The sequence below is a fragment of the Sitophilus oryzae genome, unplaced genomic scaffold (assembly GCF_002938485.1).
Source record: "Sitophilus oryzae breed Bouriz unplaced genomic scaffold, Soryzae_2.0 scaffold_2008_pilon_pilon, whole genome shotgun sequence".
Taxonomy (NCBI): domain Eukaryota; kingdom Metazoa; phylum Arthropoda; class Insecta; order Coleoptera; family Curculionidae; genus Sitophilus; species Sitophilus oryzae.
Genome location: NW_022146734.1, coordinates 1,128,533 through 1,146,478, shown reverse-complemented (window position 1 = coordinate 1,146,478; position 17,946 = coordinate 1,128,533). Strand labels below are relative to the sequence as shown.

Here is a 17,946-nt window from a genome sequence, read left to right as displayed (position 1 = left end):
GCGTAGAAAAAAACTGACTACGCCATTGGATTGTGCTTAAAAAGTGCCTTAAGAAGGTTTTTACAGAATTTTATTATTCCGCAAAATACAAAAGTTAAGCACAATTTTCCAAATGGTAAAAAATTCAAAAAGACCCCGTATCTCAGTTGGAAGTGAAAATATCAACAGGTTGTTTATGTCATTAAACGTGTCTCAGAAATCGAGCCCATGACATCTATGTCGGTTTTGCTCTATCTAGTCAGGAAATAGGTTTGCCCTGTTAAAACAGACCAATTTCGACCACCCGGTACAGTAATTTCGTTAAATTATACTAATATTCTTGTTGATTATTGGTTTGAAATAAATATGATGATGTCCTGCATTATGCGAGTTGCTTAACTCTGAAAATTCTAATTCTGAGCAAATGAGCTAGATGCTTAACGTTATTCAGAAGCTACACACCTATAGATTAAAATATGCATGTGAAAATGCATATTTTAATTGTGAAAATCCAATGTTTTTATGTGCAAATCCAAATTTTCATAAAATTCCCTTTCACTAGTTCTCCATAAACTTCTAACCTACCATTGCCGTGAATCATCCTGTAAAAATTAGCTGTATGCTAGTTTTACAATAATTATTAAAATATTTTTTTTTAGAGAAGTTCCTATACCGGATCATATCGATATTTTCCATTTGACAAGGGAAATGCCGGCCTCCGATAAATCTGCTCTGCAGTGTGTTATGGAAGTCGACGAGGAGAGGGTACGTCTCGAGAAGCTGGCCGAATCTTTGGTAGCCTGTGAAGATGATGGTAAGAAAATAATATAACTGAATAAGTATTATATAATATATAATATATAACTAATTCAAAGGAGCTTGATCACACTGCAAAAACAAACAAAAAAAAAATCCGAACTTTTGCAACCATTTGTGCTGATTCTTATGTAAAATGATGTCTGGAATCCAAATATGGATCCCGTTTTCAAATATCACCCACCTTTTTTATTTTTATCATTTTTTAATCACTGTTTGATGATAGTAATTATTTGTTCGATAATAGCATTTAAAAAAATCATCTCGATCCACTCATACTTTTTTGAGCCACCCTGTAGAAGTTAAAATATTTTCCTGAAATAGATCCTAGTATATACTTTACTTTGGCACTTATACAAAATTTCTAAGTTTTTTATTGTAGGAGCTAAAGATGCCCGACGCACTGTTGCCGGGCTTGTAGGTAAAACTTTGCAACGTGGCAACACCTAGTTGCGGCAGTAGTTGCTATTAGCGGCAGGTTTTTGACAGACACCCTGTGAATAGTGTATTTTCCTATTCATAAATATACGTAAAAATTAGGTTTTGATTAAAAATACGATGAGCGTAATAATCATGCAGCCAAGTACTTTAAATTCGAAAAATATTCATTTTTTAATTCTCCATCTAACAAAGGAATAATATACAGGGTGTTCTATTTAAGAAAATAAACGAAGAAAAATGATTTTATATTTTAGTAAGTTTGGCATAGAATTTTGAACACCCTGTATAGTTTTAAGATTACGATATTTATAGCAAAGTAAGTTTAAACTATCTAAAGTAAATACCTAATATGGGACCAAGTTTTGTGACCTTCAAATTGGCGTACGTGACAGATCGCATGTTTATAGTAGTTTATAGTTATACTGAGAGAAATTCAATGAAGGCAAAAGAAATAAGAAAAGCCGTACACTGAAAAAAACATGTGTTCAGTAAAAAGTATATTAGAAATATTTAGGAATCATATTGAATAGTAACTATCTTTTAAGATTTAACACGGGTTTCCGCGATTCTAACCATTTTCAAACCTTCCTTTTAGAGGGACATTTTCAAATCGTATCTTATAATATTGTTTGCTTCGAAATTAATATTTGAAAGTGTTTTTTTTAATCAAAATGATAAATTAAACAATTTTAAGAAAAATTCGATTATTTACCAGGTGTTAACACAAGCGTTACAACAAACCAAAAAGTAAATAACATGATTAGAGTTGAGGGTTGGAACCGGGGTGTTACAACAGCAAAATAAAACACTAATTCACCACAATACATCAAAACACTTTAAAAAACATAATATCTTTATAATATGAGAACATAGATGGGGTAGATTAAATTTACAAGAAAGAAACCCCAGAAAATGTAAGCAATTTTTTTTTTAATTTTCAAAGAATCTCGGTTATTCTGGACTTTTTTGAAAAAACGGTAAAGAGAAAATGGTTTCATTTATCGATATCTACCAGCCCTCAAAATATTTACACTTATTTAAGACTCACTCTGTATATTAAAAAATCATATTTTACATAAAAAAAAACAAAAAATATATTATATATGCAATTTTCTAATAGTTTTAATTTTCTAAGTATTTTTTATTAAACCCTAACAAACCTGCATCTATTTTAAGTTTTAATAATATTTAGTTCTGAAAGTTAGTTCTTTCTTTAAGTACTATTATAAGGTAAGGATAAAATATAGAAAAAATAATTCAAAAAGATTAATTATGTATAGTACTAATCTTTTAAAGTTCCTCAATATGGCCGACCTAGTTACGAAAATTGGTAATTTTTTTTAATGAAAAATAAGTTGGCGTTAGCGAATTCAGAAATTGATTTACTCTTTGGTTAACAATAATATTTTTTAGGTTTGTCAAGTTGACGTTAAAGTTAGGTTATTAGGTGGTTGTCATAAATAAAAACATAGATTATTGAAATTATTTAATAAGAATAAAGGTATTTTACCGCAGATCTGAAGAGATTTTACTTAAAGGTATTTTACAAACTTTCTCAGTGAGAATATTAACTCCCCTGTTTCTAAAATTCCAGTTAAAGGGACGTAAGAACTATAGGAAGTAAATTTTTCTTTTCATGTTTTGACGATATCTGAGAGTTCCTAGAATTATCAAGATTATTGAATAATTATAGTTGTTTAATAAGTGAAATTAATAGAAGAGTGTTGGAAATAGGATGATGCTTTTCATGTTATAGTTGATAGATCACCCCATTTCTCTTAATTTGTTTTTATTTCAGTACAGTTAATCACAAATTGAATTGATGTATGCAAAACAGCTATATATTTTCAAACATCTTATTTAAATAGTTCTTTTATATATACAAAAACATCCATGCAAACTGTAATAATCAGAACATTATCCACATTATACCTTTATTAAATTTGTGTCCACACTCCTGTCAGGAAAGCCAGAAATGTTTGTTTAAATATTAACTTATTTTAAATTGCCCTTTGAATAAGAAGACTAACGAAGGAGCATATCAAAAATCTTAGATACACCGCGATGGGCCTCAAATATGGCCGACTTAAATTCCGGTTTATCAGTGTCGTTCTAATTTTATTTAAAAAATGTAAAACTATGATGTAGGGTAGACGTGGGGTAGACTCAATAATTTGTTGTTTTATTTTACGCTGTGAATAAATGTTGGTAGTTATTAAAATTGTTATAAAAATATATAATTCTAATAAAAATAGATAAGTTATAATAAGTATTTATTAACACAAACATCCGATACGCTACTGAAGCAGGTAAGTCAAATTAACGTATCTAAATTCTTTTGACATCTAATCTTTGACAAGTAATAAATAAAAGCTAAAATGCAAGAAAAATATATAATTTAGTTAATTTAAGTGAATTTCATAAATGATCGGTTTACTACACACGTATGTATATTATATAGTCACTTACTAGCGAAAAGTTGTTCCGTTATTTCACTCAATTTTTGCCGAGATCTACCGCACGCTACACAATGAGTCTTTTTCGATAAATCGCGATAGTGTCACTGTTAATTTAAGTTCTGCCACAATTTCCATCTAGATTTACTACCTTTATACTACTATCAGTAGTAGAATAAATAATGAAGAACATAAAATAAGCTCCGTAAAGACTGACAAATCCACAAAATTTCAAATCAAATTCAACTGTGTCAAATGAATCGTCAAACAGAACTGTCAAGGATCCCCACCCTAGAGAGCTTTTATGGTGGCTTTTCCGCCCACCATGCATGAATACATGGATAGCATTATGCTCCTTCCTTAGTCTTCTTATTCAAAGAAATTGCCAGAAACACATCAGAATATATCACAACCACAACTATAGGTTAATCAGTACTAAATTTTATACCTAGTAAGTGATGCGTTAACTAACAAGTATAGGATAAAAAACAATTATTAATATAGAGTGTACTATACAATGTCCTGCTTATTTATGAAATGACTTTCCCTTCAAATGTGAGGAATACCAGTAAAATAAAACAATTTTTGGTTTGGTTTCGTGTTTGATATTCTAACTACATCTATTACAAACCTTAAGTGCTTTTAGTGAGTAACTGTATTTTTTATTATTCTTTGTGTATCCTGTAAAGTAAAAAAAATATATATTTCAAGAAATATAAAAAAATGCAATAGATATCAAACAGATTCATAAAAACTACTTGCAATTATTGTACATAATTATATATTTCAAGTGTTATTTGATGTTTGGTCCCATTACCAACATTACCTTATTTAGGTCTTCTCTACTAACTCAACTTTTAAACCCGTTTTAAACCTTATTTATATTTTAAAACTGATTTACAATATTCTGTATTGCCCGCGCTGTTTCCTGAAATATAAGTTTTAATCTATTTATTATCATATAGTACATATTACAAACCTGAAAATTACTGATACGAGGAAACTTCTCAAAATAATTAGAGACCTTTTTACAAACATCTGGACTAATTTATTTTCATGAATTTGTGAACGAGTCAATGTTTTCTAATACGTTTTTAAGCGTTTTACACATTTTAAATATCTTCTAACCTATTTGTCAATTCTTGATCGGTGAAAAGATTATTTATAACTATATAATTAGTACTGCAGGTTGCAGGTTAAATAAAAGAACAAAATCAAGTAGAATTTGTGAATAAAAACTCAAAAAATAATGAAAATATTTAGAAAAAGGAACCGCAAACGTCAATGTCAGCCAAGTGTCAGAGTTCAATTGGATTTACCACAGATTATCAATTTGAACGATTTGAAGTACAGTCGATTCCAGTTTAGAGATTTTCGTTTTTTAAGCCTCCCATACTGAAGTCCGCCATATTGGGAAGTTTTAAATGAATACAAGTATACACAAATAAAAAAATAGTAAGATTTCAGGACTTTATATTAACAATGACAACGCTGGCCGTATTCCGAAAACACGTTGAGATGACAGTTAGCAGGTTTACCTACCCACTTTTTGGCGGGATTCGTTTTGTCGCTTCTCTACGATTGTTCTTCTCTGGCTGTACTTCCCCCTCCTGAAAAAGTTACCGCCTTACTACAAAGGTTCATGTTTTCAGAACACTTAATATCTCAAGTACCCAAGAAATGACAATGTAGAGGCCAAAATAATCCTTTTTCCTCCCACCAAACTATCGAAAAGCAGTAAAAATAGGTAGAGGATTTCCCTAAAAAAATAGGTGGTGATGGACAAAAGCGGAGGTCATATTTGGATTCGGGAGGTCATTTTACATAAGAATCGGCAAGACCAGTGTCATTTATTCGCATACATTCTATAATTCTATTTTTTGGTTTATTAAAAAAATAAATATTTATGTTCTGGTTTTGGGATTCATTGCTAAAAATTAATTTGTTGAATAGAAAATCCTAATCATGGTAATTGTAACATGAATAAATTATTATTAAAAAGGTAGGTACTGCTATGATGCGTGTAGAAAGAAGAAATTGACGATGCGCGTTTTATTAGCGTTCTGATCTTTTTAAATTTCTATAATACAGGGTGGTCCGAATTGTATTCGGGAAATTTCGGCAGCATAATCTGCAATAAGTAAAATTGTTTGTATAAATTTGTGTCCCAAAATGCTTCGTTTCGGAGAAAGAGGGTGTAGAAGTTTCATTTTTATTTCGGTTTTTTCTAAATAATTTTTTTGACATGAGAAATTCGATTTTGATGTCACTTCTACTTGTAGGGGGCGCCACCAACATATTTTTTTAGTGTTTTGAAGAGTAATAACTTTTCGTCTGTACCTGTATTAAACTACTGAGTGAAAAAATATATATTGCCGTCGTTTTTTTACGTTTAAAGGTTTCTTGGTAAAAATCGCTATGGTTTATTAATATATTTGGAATTGGAATAGTCAATACGACATAATCGACAAAAATTAACATGTTGACTAATGTAATCGGAAAACATTTTCCGATGCACGTCATCAATCATATCGAAATTGACACTAAAGCATATAAACCTGACTGAATGAAATTTTGGTAAAAATGTTTGAATTTTTTGTATAATTTAAGATACCCAGCAGCTCTTCATTTAACTTTATAGAGCAAATGATTGTAACAGATATTTTATTTAGATTAAATCTGCAAAATTAGTTTAAACAGAATTTTATTATCGCTATGTTGGTCACATTGCGCCGTGTTCAGCAACGTTGTCGTTTATTATTTAACAATTATCATAGTGTCAGTCATTATCTTGTTTAATATCGTGTTGTTGTTTAATCTTTGTGAGTAATTTTCTTGTTTTTTGCCTATTTTCATAGTCTTCTTTAAAAATTGCACTTTTAAGCACAAACAGTTGTTTTAAAAACAAAAATTTGGAGTTTTTGTATTGCATTTCTTGAAATTGTATGTTGAAAATATGCCGAAGAAATTAAACAGTGGAAGCAAAGAGCTCGTAGCTTCCCTGCTAAACTATTTTGAACGAGAACGTGACAATAAAGGTTCTTTATTACTCTTGACTGCAGTCATTACACTACCTTCAAAGATATTTCTACGTTAGTTATTAGTAAATTCTGTGATTATTAGTTTGTGCATTAATGGCACCCTCTTACTTGTTATTACCATTTATAGTGTTGTAAGATGTACATCAATAAATAAATAAATAACATATAATAATGCTTAGAATAATCTTCATAATGGACTATTTTTTGCCAATATTTAATAAGTAAAATAAGCTATAAAACAATTAAATCAATTAATTACTAAATTAAAAATAAAAAGCAAAAATCTTAAAAAAATGATATAATAAATACATATATTATTTGTCACTTTTAAATTAAGATTGATCTCATAAATCCATCACAATCTGGCAGCGCTGTCGCCATCGCTTGTCACTCAAAGTTGATCACGTCCATCGAAAATTGTTTTGCGATTACCGTATATAGTTATTAGATTGAAATAATAAATTTGAAATCTTTTTGTGCCAAAGATGTAACGGAAACTGTGTTATAATTTGTTCTTGCTATATTTATCATTTCAGTCGAATACCCATTTAGTCCATATCTAGTCAACATATGTATATTTATTTATTTTTTTTTTTTCATTAATGACATGTATTGACTATTTCCATTCCAAATATCTCGAGAACCATTACTCGTAGCGATTTTTACCAAGAGATCTTTTTTACGTAAAAAACGATGGAAATATATATTTTTTTATTTAGTAGTTTTATCAACCAAACCAACTCTCTCCAGTGGATGATATACCAAGAATTTACAACTTTGAGAAACACCTCACTGTAGTATTGAGTAATAAAAAGGATTGGGAAGGAAGAAACGCTTACTCAGCATATAAAAGACCATACCATAACGTGGTATACTGAAGCTTCCAAAACCAAACCAATGGGCACCTACCCCAGTATCCTTCAGGCAGAAATTTACGCTATCGAAAGATGTGTACAATTTATCTTAGATAGGAACTATCGAAAACAGGAAATTGCCATCCTATCCGATAGTCATGCAGCACTAAACGCGATCAACTCTGTAACCATCAATTCGAAGTTGGTCAAAGAATGCCTAAAGAAGCTCAACGAGTTGGGCAAAGAAAATAAAATCCTCCTACTCTGGGTGCCTGCTCACCAAGGGATAGAAGGCAATGAAAAAGCAAATGATCTAGCTAGGAAAGGAGCGAAGACTCCACTAACTGGACCAGAACCGTTCTGTTTTTCAAGCGGAAACCAACTGAAAGCGGAACTGAAGAATCGGGAAGACTCCAACCGCAACTTGGAATGGGTGTCCTCCAACGGTCTAAGACACTCGAAAAAGTTCCTCAGAACCTACGACCGAGAAAAATCAAAGGTTTTCCTTGATTTAAGTAAAAACAATCTTCGGATTGTCACGGGGTTTCTAACAGGACACTGTCTCCTCAACGAACACCTCAGTAGGCTGAAGCTGAGAAACAACGGCGAATGCAGATTCTGTGGGGAATATGGGGAAACACCAGAACACCTCATCACTGAGTGCGCCGAGACGACGACCATCCGTGCCATGAACTTTGGTACGGCTGATGTCAAGGATGGAGAGCTGCCCTCTGTGGAGCCGTCTCAGATACTGGCTTTTGTTAAAGTCTTGAGACTGTATGATGAGTTATAACTCGTTATAACTCAAGAAAGGGGAACACACAATAGATCTTTAAGGTCGCGGTGACTAACTCTCCTCCTAAATATTCTACAGGTACGGACGAAAAGTTATTTCTCTCCAAACCAGTTAAAAATATGTATGTGGTGCTCTTTACAAGTAAGAGGCATAAGACACAAAAATCACATTTATCATGTCAAAAAACTCCCAGACACCAATTTTCATCCAAATATCGACGTTAGTTGAAAAAATCGAAATAAAAATAAAAATTCGACACCCTATATCTCCGAATCGAAGCATTTTAGGGAATAAATTTATTCGAACTTTTATATTTATTTTTATCTGCAGAATATGTTGCTGAACTTTCCCGAATAGAACTGGAACCGCCCTGTATATGAATGCAATTTTAGAGTCACAAGAACAACTTATGGACATTTATGATCGACTCGATGAAATCTCTGCGGATACGGCCGAGGCCCGGGCCGCGAATATATTGCACGGTTTAGGTTTTACAAAGGAAATGCAACAAAAGAAAACTAGAGATTTTAGTGGAGGATGGAGAATGCGTATTGCCTTAGCTAGAGCCTTATATGTTAAGCCCCATTTGCTGTTACTTGACGAGCCGACGAACCATCTGGATTTGGACGCATGCGTATGGCTTGAAGAGGAATTGAAACAGTAAGAGCGTTTAAAGACTAGTAATATTAGATTATGTAATTGTCTGAAAATTATTTTCTCTTATAGCTATAAAAGGATTTTGGTGCTAATATCTCATTCCCAGGACTTCTTAAATGGTGTTTGTACTAACATCATTCACGTGGACAAGAAACGGCTTAAATATTACACCGGAAACTACGACGCTTTTGTCAGAACTCGAATGGAATTGTTGGAAAACCAGATGAAACAGTATAATTGGGAGCAAGATCAAATCAACCATATGAAGGTACCCTTCTTTGTTAATGCCTGTGAAATTTCATATAACGTAACATGTACCGAGTGACCAACTAAGAATGGACTCCGGCTGTATATCGCGCGCGGACTGGCACTGCGTATATTAGTATAAAAAGATACTAACTACCCTAAACGATGTGCAAACGTACACTTCTCATAAAATATGTAGAGACAGGAAGATACTAAGCTGCGCAGCATCTGATGTTTCCAGATTTTCGAATTATCGGGAAAAATAGGTACCAGCGGACTGTGAGTCCGCGCGCGACCTCCGTAGGGTTAAGATGTCAAACAGCGCCCTCTAGTTACCATGAACCAAATTTATATAGCAGATTATTAAGAAAGAAAAACTCTTTTAAACGAGCACCAGTTTGTTTAACCCTTTAACTCAAACCAGAGTTGTCCTTATTTTAATAAAAGCAAATTTAGCGTTTCCACACTTTATTTTATGAGATAGAGCAAAATTCGCTACACTACAAAAATTACAAATTTTCCATTGATTACTAAAGTAATATTTAAAATATGAATTTTGATATTAAATTAAAATATTTATTTATACAAAGTTATATTAAAATATTTATTTTTTTCTTCTATAGAACTATATTGCCCGGTTTGGACATGGTTCGGCAAAGTTAGCTAGACAAGCACAATCTAAAGAAAAAACTCTCGCCAAAATGGTCGCTCAAGGTTTAACAGAAAAAGTAGTCAGTGATAAAATTGTTACGTTTTATTTTCCAAGCTGTGGTACCATTCCACCTCCAGTTATTATGGTCCAGAATGTTAGTTTTAGGTAAGTTTCACCTTTTTTTTAATATGTCTTTAAAAATAATTGACTTTTTATATTATCAAGAATTTTCAATTTGGCGTTTTTGTATAAAATTATTTTCTTATTTGTGGCAAACCAAAATCCTAATCTTTATCTCAATCTCTGTACAAACGCGTTTACCAAGCAAAGATTAGAAAATAAAGATTGTAATATTATACAGAGTGTCCCAATGTTCCTTGGACATAGAACTACTACGTATTTTTGGAGTAAAAATGACTATTAGGCAGAATTTACCTCTGTACAAACCAAACACATTTTTTCAGAAATCTTAAGAACCGTTATTCCGATTTGACTGAAATTTTGGATGTCTAAATCTATGTTTTGCTAAGTGTTTTAACATTTGACTTTCACAAAAATGAAGAAAAGGAAAAAGTGAAAACTACCCCCACCCCTACATAAATTTTAGTATAAATAATTTCCAGTAGTATAAATATTTCCTTCTAGTATTAACTACATTTTTTGTCTCTTGTAAAAAACGTCATCGCGCATACTTTTTGATGAAAAAATTTTTTTTTCAGAAGCTGATTTCCAAAAATTGTTTTTTGTCCCATAAAGCTATGGAGGCGCATAAAATCTATTATGCTTTAATACTCTAGTTGGAAAAAATATGGAATTTTATCACAAATTATATTTGACAATTGGCTTTATAAAAAGCTTAAAAAAAATAATAAATTTTAAATTAATTAATGTTCGGATTTATTTTTTATTGATGCCCTATAACGGACAAACGAAGCACTTTTGTATAAAGGCGAATAATTAACTTATTTTGATTTAAAAAATACGTTGTTCTTCTATGTTCACGGAATATTGGAACTTCCTGTAGATTTTGTAGGTCTGCTTGGAAAAATAAATTCTCCAAAAATGTTTTTCTCAAAAACTATGCGATGTGGCGCTTTTTACAAGAGACAAAACATGTAGTAAATACTAGACGGGACCATTTTACGAAAAAAAATCTGTCATCGGTGGAGTTGAAAAATATTTACACTAAAATATATGTAGCGATGGGGGTAGTTTTCGTCCTTTCCGTACTTTTCCTTGATATTTGTAAATGCTATCACATCATGAAATGAAACATAGTTACCCAAAATCGCAACTTACTAATACTGATTTTTTTATTGTAAACAATTTTTGAAAAAATATAGTGTTATCTTGGCTCACACTGCATAAGCTAATAACTTTGTATGGAAACACCAAATAGAAAATTATATACAGAGAAGACCAGGCTACTAGTAACATAGCAGGTTGCCGGACGAATTTGCGTTTATCCGATTACGTATTACGTTCGTACTCGAACTCGAGATTCACTGCCGGCTGGTCAGGCAGTAAGCAGTTGCAGTTGTGCTTGGATGACCGGTCGTGACAGACTAGGAATACGACGCGAGGAGTGCCGTGTATTTATTATTTTCATTTTAAGTGTTGACCTTCACTTTCTTCTTCTTCTTCTTCTTCTAGTATGGCACTGTACATACTCTATATAGAGCGTCGGCTACCTCTCGCATGTACTTGTGATGTGTGTCATCAGTGTTTCATAAGTACACGGGACCTACAGTTTATTGCCGAATCCGAACGGCATATTTGAGAGGCTGTACAAGGCAAATATACTCAAGGTGGTTTGCCATTGCCTTCCTTGAGGTGGCGGCTTGTTGGTCGCTCTATTTAGATAAATAAATATTTTTATTTAAATAAATAAAGCGACCGTACTGGCTGGGGATCGAACCCAGTACCTTCCGCTCCACAGATCGACACACTAACGCTGGAGCTACGGCCGGCCACTACCTTCACTTAAGGTAACATTTAAAATGAAAATACTTAAATATATATTATTTGAATGTGTTTACAAGCCAAAACTTAAAATAAATAACTTCTTTAAACCCAAAACTGATTTCCAAAATTAAAAAATACATCAATAAAATAAAAAAAACTAAAATATTAATCTAAATAAAAAAAGTTATAACAAGTGTTCAAAAAGACCACCTTCTTGTGCTAGACAGAAGCCTAGGTGGTCGTAAAATCCCCGTCTGACATTGACTAATATATTAGGGCTAATAGTTTGGAAAGCGTCTCGTATTTTTACTTGAAGCTCGTCCAGATTATTAGCCCTATTATGACCATACACTTTGGATTTTCCATAACCCCACAAAAAGAAATCATTGGGAGAAAGATCTGGTGATCTAGCGGGACACAAAATAGTTCCATATCCACTAATTAAACGGTTGGGAAAAGTATTGTTCAAATATTCTTGAAAAATAGGGGCATTGTGGGGGGCAACCATCTTGTTGAAACCAGATATCGTAGAATCTTTCTCCCAATAACTCACGAATTCTAGGGACAATCTGCTGCTGTAACAAGTCCAAATACTTTGCAACAGTTAAATTGCCCTTTATAAAAAATGGACCAATCATATGCTCCCCTACAAAACCACCCCAAACATTTAGCTTTTGAGGATATTGCGTGCGTACCTCAAAATATCCGTGCAAATTTTCCCGAGACCAATATCGTACTTGTGTAGGGTTATGACGACTTAATAAAGGAAAACTTGATTCGTCGGTGAAAACTATACTCCGAATAAAGTTTTCATCTAAATTTGGTTTTTCTATTGGTCTTGGTTTCCATTGGAAATTGGTCTTTATGGAAAATTTCTTGAGTTTTGCGCGCTTTATACGATCTGTATCCATTCTTTTTAAGGACACTTGTAACCGTGCTAGGTGAAGAATCTGTTACTCAGCAATTTGATTACTTGAAAACGTGGGATTTTGATCCGCGGTAGCACAAATGAACACTTGCTTTAACTCCCGTTCTTCATTAATCAACACATCAGGCTTTTTGTGTTTTTGTGGGGACACGCACACATGTGTTTCAAAATTATTATTAGTAGGTAAAGATGGAATTGGCCTGTTTACAAAAGTTTGTGGAAAAATTGTTTGTATATCCCGATAAGACCTATTTTGGAAATACCATTTTACAATTTGAATTTTCTCACGAACTTCGTAAACATCCATTATTTTACTTAAAAAATAAATTTTACACGAGAGCTATCGCAAGAATCTATGTATTCGTTTTGGCTATTAAAACACGAATAAATACAAATTCTGAAACATTTTTATCACATATCTACCTATTTTTATTTTATCGCATTTTTTCGCCTGCTTTTTATCCGGCGGACCGGTATACGCTAATTCGTCCGAGTTCTTCTATGTTACTACTACAGTGGTCCAGTCTGTATAGAACAACTTACTTTTAAATAAGACCTCAATTTTCGTTCACACCATTTCCTCAATTTTTTCACACTTATTCATTTACACCCTGTGTTTAAACTCTAATTTTGCAGGTACAATGACAGCACACCATATATTTATAAAAATCTAGAATTTGGAATTGACTTAGATACTAGGCTGGCTTTAGTAGGCCCCAACGGTGCGGGCAAAAGTACGTTGCTTAAATTACTTTATGGAGATGTAAGCATATCTGTCACATTTTAAATTTCAAACCTTAACTAACATTTTTTTCGAAGCTTCATCCCACAGAAGGCATGATTAGGAAAAATTCTCATTTAAGGATCGCTAGGTATCACCAACATTTGCACGAATTATTGGACTTGGACTTGTCTCCTTTGGAATATATGATGAAGTGCTTCCCAGATGTCAAGGAAAAAGAGGAGATGAGAAAAATCATTGGTCGATATGGGCTAACGGGAAGACAACAGGTATGGCTGTTTTTGTTGACTACATTAAGTCTTTGTTCAAAGGGCTGGCAAAGGTTAGTTTTGGGTCGAGATTTCCATATGTAAGAAGAGTACAATGCGTTTATAATCTACTGAACAAAGAGAAAACAGTAAAAACGTTGCCAAACGTATGAAATAAACCGAGAATTGCTGTCCTCCTTTCACGCAGTTGAGCAGCTCTGAACTGTTCAAGAACAAGATACTCTCACTCCATTTAATTGAGTCATAAAGTTTCAGAACTGTTCCGCGCCATATGGAGGCACCAGGCTATCGCGCACCGCTCCTTTCAGAACCGTTCTCGAGTAGACCTCGTTCTCGAGTAGGCGTAAAGCCCGGAACTCGAACTTCGCGAATGGAGGACAGCAAATATGTGCACATTGTTAAGAGACGTGGAAGGGGATACAGCAGATTCGTCGCGGTCGACCTAATTAGTACTGAAAATTCTGGAGAAGGGTGTATATCATGCGTTTAGCTTTACGATTTAATTACGTGTCGTGATACTTTATTTGTATATTTATTAACGAGTCGTTGTAATTTTCCCTGTTCATTAAAATATTGTATCCTATGTTATAGGACTTGTTTCTCTCTACAATTTCCTGTCTCACAATGTACCATTTGTGTCGGGGAAGGGTTCATAATTTCATAGTTGTCGATTTTCGAAAGAAATCAGTGTACATATTGTTACGTTTTTCGTCGGTTCCGTGTGGATAGAAAGTCACAATTTATTTAAACACTATTTATTTAACACTAATTAACAAAACTAATAACGATAAACGACTTATAGAACTATTTACAAACGATTTATAACTAAGAATTTATTTTGAATTTTAGCGCGTCAACTGTATATTTATAACTGCCCTCTCTAGGCCACTGCCGCCGGCTTTATACCTACAGCAAAGAAATCTAGAATAGTCCATAGATCGTTAGGCGCATAGAGAAGGTTTTCGAATGTTCTCGTATGTACTAGTCCATTCTAGTGGGTCTCGATTCTTCTCGAACGAATGAATCATTGCGGTGTCTATGCGATGTTAAGGTCATCCGAGAGCGGGCCATATTGTGAGGTTAGGTCGAGTCCACACCGGCTCGCAACACCGCCCCCTTCTTAGTGTGCGAACACAGTGCAAGCAGGTTTGCCGCTTACTGGTAGTCAGCGCCAATCTGGGCACCTATTCTTGACATCGTTCGCAACTTTGCGTATACGCATCACGTGTATTGTTATAAACAGGGTATCCCAGAAATAAGTGCAAGTATTTTAAAGGCTGGTAGATCTCGATAAAAGAAACATATTTTCTCTTTATCGTTTTTCAAATAAGTCCAAAATAACGGAGTTATTTTACTTTGAAAATTTCCAAAAAAAAAATATTTTCTGCTAAAATTTTGAGAACCTTCTTCTTCATGTGCCTTCTCCTCATCGGAGGTTGGCGACCATCAATTGGAATTCCTTCCTGTCTTGAGCCAAACGGATAATTGCACCTCTCCTATATTAAACCACTGGCGCAAATTCCGCAACTAAGAAAACCGTTTACGCCCGATGCCTCGTCGTCCTTCAATCTTTCCCTCAACGATCAGCTGTAGGAAACTATATTTGTTATTTCGAAAAATATGACCAAAATATGCTGCTTTCAGTTGTTTTATTGTAGTCGATAGTTCTTGGTCCACACATTCTTTCCAATACTTCGAGATTTGTTTGAGAACCACTGGATCTTTTCTGGATTTTCTTTCTTGTAAATTTAATCTACTACCTATGTTGCCATATTATCAAGAAATTATTTTTTAATAAAAACTAAAAAATTGCAAAAAATTCCAAAAATATTTTCAAAAATCCCGAATTTTCAAAAAAATTATTTAGAAAAACCTCATAGGCGTGTTTCTGGGGTTGAACTATACTACCAGTTAAGTTAAAATACTTGCACTTATTTCTGGGACACCCTGTATATGGTTACATAGTAGCGCCGCGCCGCGCCGCCTCGCGCTTATAACCTTGAAAAATTAAAGCGTGTTATCAAATCGGCTAGTTCACAGTGAAAGCAGGCAGGCACCGTCAACCAGCGTTCATCGGCGTTCTCGCTTTTACCGGAACGAAAATTTATTTATTTCTGCTTTTGCACGCGCCGACGGCGCACAGGGGGTATTAAGAACTAAAAGTTGGCCAAAATTATGTTTTATGATTTTTTTGCTTTTTTGCTAGTAATATTAATTATTAATTAGAGGAGAGGTTGCTAATATGGAACCCCATTTTGTTTTTCCTACACAATATTTTTTCCTCTACTCTGAAACCCTTTCCACCGATCAAATAGGGCCATTCTGTGCAAAACCAAGCAATTGGATGAGGATGCTAGAACAAGAAAGTAATTTGTATATTATAGACGATATTTGAGCGAGGATGGGTGTTAATAGGGTAAAGACTATTTCCTTTAAGAATCTATTTAAATCAATGTTTTTTTTGGCAGTGGCAAATATTGGCAAGATTTTTGTGCATATTCCAATGCTGGAGACTTTAAGCATTGAACGGATACTAATTTCCATGCGGAATATTGCCGAATAGTCTTACACCTTATAAAAATGCCACTGATTTTTTAAATATAAAACATTATAAAAAAATAGAATAGAAGGAAACGTTTCAAAATAAAAATATGGCATAAAACAGAACAGAGCCAACAAACAAAGCTGGCTCTGTATCCATCATGACAGTTATTATGAACAATTTGCAAAAAAAGCACTACAAACAATTCCACTATTTTTATAATCTTAGAAATATTCAGAATACACTCAAGATAATTCATACTTTTAACTGAAATATATTATTTATTTGATAGTCAACTTACGACTTAAAAAAGCTAATAACTAATAAACGTGCTTACATTTAGTATTTATAGATTTGTATTCAGTTAAGATAAAAAATGAAAATAAAAAAATATCACTTTTGGCCAGGTTTATAGACCAAATACACCTATGTGCGACCCCGGCGAGGCGGGCGCGGCGTTTGAATATAGTTTGGTTAGGTTAGGTTAGTTAATCAGGTAAATTTCCTCTTAATTATCTACTTCCGAATCCTTCTCGCATCTCCGAAATAGCCATATACAATACATGTGATGCATATACGCAAAGTTACGCATCTGTGTATTGTTATATGGCTTTTTAGGAGATGCGAGCGATATTTGAAGATGCGAGTGGTCAAGAATAGGTCCCCAGAGACGGCGCTGGCTGCCGGAAAGCAGAAACCTGCCTCCACTATGTTCGTACCCTTAGGCACATGCTCGTCCCGAGATGTATACGGTGAATGAAGGTATTTGCAAAGCTGGCCCCTGGTACATTGCGAAGTCTGGTAGAAATAGCAGTCTACAGTTTTCTCTCCCGATCTCAGCTTTGGGTTGTAGCAGCAAACGAGGATCTCGATTCCCGTAAATCTGAACAAGACTTCAATCATGTTCCGGATTGTACGCCAACTCAAACCATCGAGTCCACACGCCAGCTTCGGAATGGCTAATCGTGCAATGTTGTTGTTTAGCAGGGCTTCTCTCAGTTCAATCAGGGTCTTCCATAGATTGAGATAAGTCGGCTTACTCGGGGACCATTCCTTGGTGACCAGGTAGAAGATGTGCCTTGCTTGACCATGTGCATTGTCGGTTAGCCTCAAGACGCTTCCAACCTCTGGATCCTGTCGGCGTAGTTCTCCGACACGCCCAAACTTCTCATTGAACGTCGCAGCGATTCCTCTGGACATCCGCAAATCTCGAGCCACACAATGAGCGAGCGAATAATCAGGAGGCACGGAAAAGAGGTCTCGTTGATCTTCTTTGGTTACACCATAGCGAGCCTTCTCACTGCTGTTGTATCGGGCCATGAAATCGTCAAAGGACATCTCCGAATCAGGGGGATCAAAGCTGCAGGTTCTCACGGTCCCAGCACGATCTTCTATTTCGCCTTGGTAGGGGCTCAAACGGTTGAAATGGACTACCCTCGGTTTTCCTTTTGGCAATTTTCTGATACGGTATACGACGTCATTAATTCTATCCATGACTTCGTATGGCCCTTCCCACGAGGATTGTAGCTTCGGAGATAACCCACGACGTCTCTGCGGGTTAT

The 17,946-nt window shown here is 34.3% G+C and overlaps 1 protein-coding gene across 1 annotated transcript in view; it reads left to right on the top strand.

Moving 5' to 3' along the window:
- The window catches only part of LOC115883998 (ATP-binding cassette sub-family F member 2), a 34,060-nt gene that overhangs the window by 2,041 nt on the left and 14,073 nt on the right, over nt 1–17,946 (top strand). The window contains exons 4-9 of the mRNA XM_030902426.1: nt 639–793; nt 8,776–9,043; nt 9,110–9,308; nt 9,910–10,103; nt 13,468–13,594; nt 13,651–13,842. Of these exons, the coding sequence (XP_030758286.1) occupies nt 639–793; nt 8,776–9,043; nt 9,110–9,308; nt 9,910–10,103; nt 13,468–13,594; nt 13,651–13,842 (1,135 nt within the window). The remainder of the gene's footprint in view (nt 1–638; nt 794–8,775; nt 9,044–9,109; nt 9,309–9,909; nt 10,104–13,467; nt 13,595–13,650; nt 13,843–17,946) is intronic.